The sequence below is a fragment of the Buceros rhinoceros genome, unplaced genomic scaffold (assembly GCF_000710305.1).
Source record: "Buceros rhinoceros silvestris isolate BGI_N320 unplaced genomic scaffold, ASM71030v1 scaffold6288, whole genome shotgun sequence".
In the NCBI taxonomy this organism is placed as follows: Eukaryota; Metazoa; Chordata; class Aves; order Bucerotiformes; family Bucerotidae; genus Buceros; species Buceros rhinoceros.
The window spans coordinates 161,940-171,346 of NW_010426343.1; the positions used below are offsets into that span (position 1 = coordinate 161,940).

At 36.5% G+C, this 9,407-nt stretch overlaps 1 protein-coding gene across 1 annotated transcript in view; it reads right to left on the minus strand.

Annotated features, from left to right (window-relative positions):
- The window catches only part of DIAPH2 (diaphanous-related formin 2), a gene marked incomplete at both ends in the record, with an annotated part of 150,142 nt that extends 142,016 nt beyond the window's left edge, over positions 1-8,126 (minus strand). Inside the window, 3 exons of the mRNA XM_010141468.1 lie at positions 4,042-4,146; positions 5,514-5,687; positions 8,094-8,126. Coding sequence (XP_010139770.1) covers positions 4,042-4,146; positions 5,514-5,687; positions 8,094-8,126 — 312 coding nt within the window. The remainder of the gene's footprint in view (positions 1-4,041; positions 4,147-5,513; positions 5,688-8,093) is intronic.
- Between the last annotated feature and the right edge of the window lie 1,281 nt (positions 8,127-9,407).

A 9,407-nucleotide genomic window follows, 5' to 3' on the forward strand; every position in this document is an offset into this window, starting at 1 on the left:
TGAACCTTCAGAATTTTACACATTTACAAACAGATAACTAAATACCTGGCTTGACTTCTGCCTCTTGAAAGATTAAGAGATATGCCATTTTGTTAAAATTATCAGGTCAGATATTTTATATATGACACTGAGAAAACTAAAGAAACACTCATGGCATCCTGACTTCCTTGTACATATAACAACTTCATTATTTGTGGAGCTTTTGATCTAATTAGATGATGTCATGACGGAATTTAATTAAGTTTTCATAATCAAAAACATAGCCTACAGTTATAAATCTAACTTGCATTTCAGAAAACCTCATGTGGCATTTTCCTTAAACTGCTCAGTATGGATGCTTTTAATTACACGGATAATTAAACAGTCATTTTCAGAATGACATCTTCTCTTTTTTACCATGGAACAGCATCTCTGCATAGACATGAACAAGCAGTTGACTTTCATGGAATAAACATGCAGAAAGGCAGAACATCTCACCCCTGTTCGGTCACTTTGCACAAATGATCATGTTCCTGTGAACACCACAACTATGAACTTCTGCCTAAGTATCGTAGGCCCTTCCTCGTCAGCTCTCTGCTGCAATCTGATAGCAGCCAGTGAACTCAATAACCCTACTGAATACTATGAAAAGTTTGTTCCAAGATGTGATTTTGATTCTATCTGCTCAGCCTCTACCTGCTTCGTTTTCTACTCTCATCTCTTCCATTATTCTTTCAGGTAGTCTTTCAGAAAACAGAAGTCCCTGCAAGTCTTTCACAATCACCTCTTCCCTCCTCTTCCTCATGAAGCTTCCTCTAGAAGCAAGATGGACTGTCAATACCAGACAATCCCTTTCCCTAATTTACTACCTTCTCTCACCAACGCTCAGCTCGTACAATACAGCATGAGATGTCACCAAGTACAGTCCTGAAACAGAACTCTGAGCCTTCACCATTTCCCAAGCATAAGTTCCATGGTCAACAATCTTTCTCTTCAAGTGACAGAATCAGAAGCACAGATAATCACTTCACATGAAAGGATTCAGCTTATTAGCCTCTATACTTCCTCCATCCCTCAAGGAAAAGGGAGGCTTTTTTTAATTCACTGAAAACCAAGGTGTCCTTCTCACTCAGCAGTGAAGACAGTGTTTCAGCAAAGCATAGTCAACATGCTGCAGATGGCACACAAGGCAGAGAAAACAAAGCACCAAATTTAAAAATAATTTGGTTAAGACAACATCAGCAAACGAGAGTGATATTTTCAAATGATTGGCAAGAGCTCAAAAGCCTCAGAGGCTGATTTCAACATAAAATGAACCACAAGAAAAGTCACATCAACCGTTAAGTGTGTTCTGTGAGTTCTAAGCAGAAGAAAAGGCCCAAGTATTTTCAGTACAAAAAAGAAAGATGGATGGAACACTTATCTGTGACTGAAGAAAAACGTTAGGAAATTTTAAGAAAGATCATTTTGAATGCAATCAGCATTTCCATGGAAGACAAGCCTGAAGACGGTCTCAAGAAAAGAAAGTTTGACAAATCATGATCCAGTAAAAACTGGGGGCTTGAATTGAACTAATCAGAATAGTAGTTTAACAAAAAGAAGACAAAATTAACAACAAAGTGAAGTTTTCCTTTATAGTAAGATACCAATCAACATTTTACAGTTGAGCTCTACTTTTTATATTTTTAAAATCAGTTACTAGCTGTTTAAAAGCTAAATTAGGGTAACACACTACAGAAAGATCATTTATATTTCTAAACAATCTTGAATTATTCCATTCAAATGCTGAGACTGAGTTGCAAGGAGGACTTACTGAAGCACACAAATGGCAATACGAGCCTTTTTTCATCAGGAAAAATATTTTGCTTATATATAAAACATCCATACTGGCGCTGTCTTCAGTTCAAAGTGCATATTCATGTATGGGGATGTTTTTGAATTTTTTTTTTAGTTGTTAGTACGCTTTAGCAAACGTATCACCAGTTCTGTTAAGTTTCCCATGCTGCAGCACATGCAGTGGCAGTAACACAGTCTGTGAAAATTGTCAGCAGGAGGACATGCAACGGTAACCATGCTTTCCTTACTCAGCTACACAATTACGGTACTTGAGGCGGCTACATTTCAATGTCAGTTTATAAGAGAGATCACCATTGTCCAACTACTTCTGGGGCAAGAACTGCAAGTACTTCCACTGTGAAAGTTTCTTCTGCTTCAATGAAGTGTTTTTGCTTACTAAGGAAAATTTAACATTGATCATCAAGTGAACACAAAAAACCTTCAACGCACGATCAATTAGGCTTCCCAAAGATAGCCTAGGCAAAGTATATTAACAGGAAATTTTGTAATATTTGATGCATAAGCTTGAATAATTCTCCAATAACTTGTATGGTTAGCTAGTCCATGCTTAAAGCACTGGATTCCTTCCAGGATAGACTAAAGGACTGTGGATTTTGTTTAACATGAATTCATGCAGGAACATCACTCCTCTCAGAAACGTAACATACCATTTTCACATTATACTGCAAGTTTTTCCTCACTTCAGTTTATAGTGTTGAAAGCAAAGCATTTGCATTTAAACACTGAAATTTAACTGCAGAGCTGATTTTAAAGGTTTTTAAAAGCAAGACAAGTCAGCTGTACGGACTGCAGTCCATGCTTATAGAGTCACTGGGTAGACACCAACATCATCATCGTCACCAGTTTATTTCGTTAAGAAAAGATCACGGTTCAATGCTATCTGTATGCAGCACTCGGGCTCAGCTTTGTACAACTGGTAGCGGTGCTACCGTTACGAGTTCGAACACATATCTCACACACAACTTCATGTCCAGTAACCTTTCACTGCACACCAGAACTTCAAAAATCATTAGATTCATCCTCATTTCCAAATTTTATTGAAGAATTATGCTGATAGCAAATTTTATCGCTTGAAGCACACTACTGCTCCATGGATACACAAAGCTACCAATCACCAGCACTTCTCCCCAATGCTGCAATACATTTGGTTCCGCAGAATTCACCACTAGCTTCTGCATAATTCTTTACACAACAAATAGCGGCACAAATCAGGACCAAACCTATTTCTAGGGAAATCACAACATGCTTGTATATATCTGTTTCATCCAACATTTATGAATTCTTGTGGCATATTCTCGTCTTTCATTAATAAGAGCTAATTTTGCCACAGTCAATTTTTAACACACAAAAAGCACTTCTGTTGTATTTTAGAACCAATTAGTACTAACAGTCCCACTATTATTAGTCCCACTGGAGAGAATTTATTGCAGCTCTTCATTATTTGAAATTCTATTTCTCTGCCCTGAGAAATGTTGGGGCATCCAGTCATTCCTTTACATTGCTGGCACCCCAAAACAGACTTCAAAAATTCTGCATGAAGGATCCATGAACTGAGTTAATCAATTAACTTGAATAAGGAGAATGATAAACACAAATCGAAGTTCTGGATATACTTTTTTTCTATTCAAAATATAATTTGAAATTTGTTTTAAGACCATCTTTTCACTACAGAAATCATTTTATTTACCTTCAGAATATTTCTTAGCAAAATATTTAATGCATTTTTCAAGGCAGCTACATTACCAGACATAATCAAGCTAAAATACTGACTTCGCTTCCATTTTAAATAGTTTCAATAGTTTGATTCTCCATTTCTACCACTGCAAATTGTACATCTTGTGTGTCTGTCATTACTGAAACCATGAAGTCAGTCCTGACAAAAAACTTTTGGTATCAAAAATTTCTAAGATGAATTCCATGGAAATAGACTCAGGTTCCATCCATTATTCTACTCATTGGATTTGCAATTTCTCATGGTTTACAAGAAAGCATCAAGTTTTTACATTGCCCAACAACTGAAACACAAGCTAACCCTTCAGACACAGCTGCAAGCACTCAGAAGTACATTAATAAGAACAGATTTTTTTTTTTTCTACCACTCTAAAGACAAATGGAGATTAAAAAAAATGGGAAGTTTCAGGCTTGAAAAGCTAACCCTCACAGAGCTAAGCTCCTTTCCTCTGTTTTGGAGAGGTGAGTACTTACGGATTTGGCAGTTGCAGAAATGTACTGGACAACCATCTCACGTTTTGTGGTCAAGTCTTTATCTCTTAAAGGAGCTTTACGCTCTTCATTTAGATTCATGTCTTCCTGTAAAGAAACAGACACATAACATCAAGATTCTATTTCATGCTTTTAATTAGTCTTTGTTATTTTTATAATCCTTTTCTTAAACAAAACTGCTCATTTTTAAACAAGCAGGATTTACTTTTCCAAGCTCATCTGTGCTTCAGCTTGTTAAATTCTAAGCTACTCAATTTTCTTATTTAATTCTGTCACTTCAGGTGACAAGATTTAGCCAAAATTATCACTGCATTAAGGGTGGTTACCCTTAGTGAAAATTGGTTCGAGAAATAAAACTAGAGGACAAACCCAAAAATTCTAAACCTCAAGTTGATCATGTAAGTGTTAACTCTTGTGAATTACCCATCTGTTTTGTAAAATCTTACCACAACAAGCACCACTCCTGCACTACCTAATCAGGAGGCTGTGACTCCACAGGTTATTAGCTTGTAGCAGTGTGAATGTGCTTCAACCGATGTATTTAAAACAAAAATCAAAATACTCAACTAGATTAAATTTAAGATGTCTGCTTCAACGTAACAAACGATGAAATACGACATGTACTCATTACTGGTCATGACTAGTCTTGCCATTAAAAGGCAAAGTAACTTCAGATTAACAACTAAAACCAGTAAATGTTACTGTAAGAGCTTAAGAGATAACAGCTTTTTCAAAGCGCTGTTGAAGTCTGGAAGACAGACCTATTGTCTGCTTTAATAATTAACACTTATCCAGTCCTTTCAAAAGAGGTTCACAACTTCATGGAGCTACACAACGAAACAGGACAGTTCTTGGGCCATACTGTCCATATGGAAGTTTACAATTTTAAAGAATGATACGGAAAACAGTATTTCTGACACTGCTTGAAAGACTGCATCTCCTGATTCTTCACGTGTCAACACCAATGTTCATGGCAGAATCCACACACACCTACTTCAGCAGCCTGTTTCTGCATCACTAACAGAAAAGCTTGCTTGGGAGAGGAATCACAAACCTTCATGAGTGATCCTCAGACAGAATATATTCAATATAACAATTCAGCTTTCCCAAAGGTATTTACTTAAGTTTATTAAAAACTATCCCTCATCAGAAGTATCTAACTATTGCAGCTAAGATCTATAGAGGTTATTTTAATGCAGCAATCAACAGCTTAAGATTTTTACTTTTGGCTTTTTACCTTTGTTATCTCTGTAGACCAAGTAATTTAAACCTATGTGATACCTCCCTTCTGTGAGTTACTCAATTGTTTATGTGCCAATTTAGACAGATCAATCACGTCTACACTACACCCTCCCTAGTCCTTAATAGTTCCACAGTGACATTTGAAAATCACTACTACATAAAAGTCAACGTGAAGACAAAACCTCATAAAATGATGTAACGCGTGATCTTACCATCATTTTTTCAAAAAGATCCATAACTTCTTTTTCCGATAAGTTCATGCAACGTTCATCAACAAGTGCCTGGGCAAGTGGGATTTCACTTATAGAAGGTTGAGAGTCAATTGGATGCTGAATGAGCGGTTTCTCTTTTTTCACTGCTGATCTTCTGAAACTTATTCTGTCACGCTGCAAAGACATCCATTTAAAAATAAGCAGAAATAGAAACATAGGAAAGCAGCCAATTACATGGCAGTAGTACACACATTTTTAGTTAATCCAAGCAGCAGAGTTAAAACTCAAACTGAACTGTGAGTAAAAGTACTCTAATATTCAGAGATTATTTTTCATAGACAACAATATTTAAGGTAAATTCACAACAGGTCACATGCAAAAGGGATATAACTATTTCTCACAGTTTCAAAAGTACACCGTCTATGTTAAACTCATAGCATTTCAAAATCTTGAGTTCATCTTCTCACATTACTCCCTAACTATCCTGATAGTGAATAAATATGGTACCACAAAGGTAATGTCCAAGCGTTCCTTCACCTGAAGAGCTATAAGTCTTTGGAGGACAACTGAAAAAGCCAGCGTTGGGAAGGAGGTACTCACAAGTTCATCAGGCTTATTAAAAAATCCTGCTAAAGTAAAATAAAGTTTGTAGAGGAATTAATGCTCCAAGTATAGTTCACAATTCCTTGAAGTGTTTTTGAGTACAGACTCCTGAAATTAGTGCACATCTTTAAAAAGCCAGGTAATGGATTACTCACACAGAAGCAGCCATCCATAGTTAAATACGCATAACATTAGTGAAAGCATATCATACGGTCTGCAACGGCTACTTGGTTTATGCCTTATACCAAACCCCCCACCTGTTCGGTTTTTTTAAAGCATGCTTACTCCGTTAATTTGTTAATGTCGGAAACACCCAAGAGCACCTTCCTTATAAGGCCATTTATTACTGTATTTTTAAGATGTAACTCTACTCTGAATAGAGTCAGGTTTTTTATTTAATAACACTGTCTTTAACTGTGTATATATATATATATATATACACACATGTTCATTTTGAGAACATTATGGCTACCACAATTTTTCTAAATCAACCGCTTGCATCAACAAATACTAGTGTATTTGTTTCAGGCATTGAACAGCCTTATGAAGACGTGCTTTCACCTACCAGCAGCTTATGTAGGGCTACCAGCAGCTTATGTAGGGCTACCAGCATCATCCACAGCAGCTATTGCAATCTCTGTGGGGACATGTAAACCAAAAATTTACATTTTCTGTAATTAAGCCTCTGTGAGGTTAATAGAGTATTTTATTTCTAGAAAATTTGAATTCATTTTATATTAGTCCAGTCAGGAGTGAAGAAATTTGACCAAGTGCTGTGGAATATGGGGGAAGAAAAAGGTTCTTTTTTTACCTTGTTTTGCTTCTTTTTCTTGGTTTGTTTTGTTGTTTAGTTTCTTTTGTTGTTCAGTTTCTTTTGTTGTTCTTTTTTGAGGTCCTACAAGACTAAATTAAATTTTTGGAGAGAAAGTATCCCTAGATAAGCTGCACAGCCCTTTGAGTTTCTTTAGAGGTTTTGTTTGTTTGTTTGCATTTTTGAGGGGAAGGGGGTTGGGTTTTCTTCTTCCTTAGAAGTCATACATTTGTGGACAGAAACACATTACCTACAAGGATACTGTTAACATCTTTTGCAAGGCAAAAATATTACTTTCATCCCATTTTTTTCCATATTAGATTTGTTTACTTTTTTTAATTAAAATTAGGGCATAGCCTATTGAAAAGACCATGATATCACATAGTACCTGAAAGGCAGCATCCAAAATTAGCCAACGTACATCAACGGCACTTTCATTGTTCACTTACAGAAAAATGCCCATTCAGCAGTCACAAAAAAAGCCATTTAATATCAACGTCACGATACTGTGATCTGTTTAAAGTATACCTTATTAACAACAAATTTGTTTAAGAACATTGCAATGGTGAGATCACTTTAACACCATAAATGAATAGTCTACATGATTACTAGGTATGGTTTCTTCATTTCAGACTTTAGTGATGATTAAGTGGCCAACGTGGATTAACTATTACATATAGAAAATAAAAGTTATAACTTTACTGAAATCAACTTTGATGTAAGTTACTGTAAAAATACTTTGCAACAGGTTAAGTATTCAGAACTATGAAGTTAGTGCTACTGAATACAAATTTGTTGTCTGAAGTACACACATTGTCCAGAATGGTTCCACTTGAATCATGTGGAACTCCGAAGAAGCACTGCAGATTCTTGACTATTGAAAAGACGGTCAGGAGAAAACAGTTGAACTGTTCAATAACAGTTTGAACATATCCAGGTATTATTAAAGCACTTAGAAAGTGGTTAAAGAAGGTTCTCCAAATAGATATTAATTACTTGTCTTCAACTGATATGACAAATGACGATCTTTAGGAATACTAACTCAACTTTCAGACACATAATGATTAATATCCTTATAAGAACATGTTATATTGTCCACAACATTTAGTAAAAGAGCATGCAGCGTGGAGTTACCATTGCAAATTAAGATGTTACAAAGACCTTACCACATCATCTGCCAAAGTTTTTACTAGAATATTCTATTAAAAAAAAAAACAACACACAGACAAATCAAAGAAAAAAGACAGTGTTACCTACTGTTTCAGAATAAGGAAGTGTATTTTTATGTATTTTAACACTAAAAATCACCTGAGATTTTCATAAGCATTCTAACAAAACTGCAGCTGAACAAGCAAGCAATCTACTGCATTTTCTGTGAAAAAGCAGGCTTATATCTAATTTGTCCTTGTCTTTTGACAACTAACCAACCTGAAACCTGCACAGCTCTAGCAACCCCACTATTTCACAAAAGCGCAGCTTTCTAAGATCTCTTAGAAAGCTTTCCAAAACAAACACGGACTACTGAACTTCAACTGAGTCACCAAATAACTATATGACACTCTCAGTTTTGACAGAGTTTGAGACTCAGAGTTGAGGAGAATTTCTTGTGCCCCAGCTTTTTTTCTGCCGATTTCCCCTTAAGAGTGATGTAAACTGACGGATGAACTGGTTACAGCCGGTGTTCTGATGCTGTACAAAGTCACACCTTTCTCTCCGTCCTCCCTACCCTCCCACTTTTTCCTTAACAGCAGTACAGTCCTGCTGACAAAAACCCACCAGTGTTAGATTTTTATTACCAACAGCAACGGGCGTATCAAGGAAGCATCCAGTTAATAAACATTGCTCAATTTACACCAGGCAGTCACCAATAGGTAATCAGGGTCTAGAACTTTGGGGAGGATGGAGGGGAAAATCCCAAACAAAAACAACTGCTGCATATGAACAAGCGTGGTTGTCAATCCATAACAACACAGCCTGGCAAGTCACAGGAAACAGCGACTCTCTTTTCTTGGACAGAATGTTTCAGATTTCTTGGGTTATGCTTTCACCAGCCAAAATGATCTAGGTGCTTCTAGTCAACATCCCAGACCACTGTGTATTGTTAACACGGTGTTCAAGTTCAATGTTCCTGGAAATGATCCTATAGTTGTTCGACATGCACCACACAACATTTTACTTGCCCTTGGTGGAAGATATTAATACACCATGTTCCCTCTAATTCTATGTTCTGCCTCTTGGCTACAGTTGTCAATATGGAATTTCTGAAACAAATAAATTTGCAAGGCTATACAAACAGCGGCAGAGGCTCCAAGTGGGAAGGAGAGGCAGTGTGTTCATACTTTAACAGTATAGTGAAGATAAGCATTCAGAGGTATCCAGGACAGTGAAGAACGTAACTCCTATCCGGACCCATATAAACTCTTTTTTCTCACTACTCCAGATGTTGGTGCTAACCTTCCAGCTTCCTAACGGCCACATCT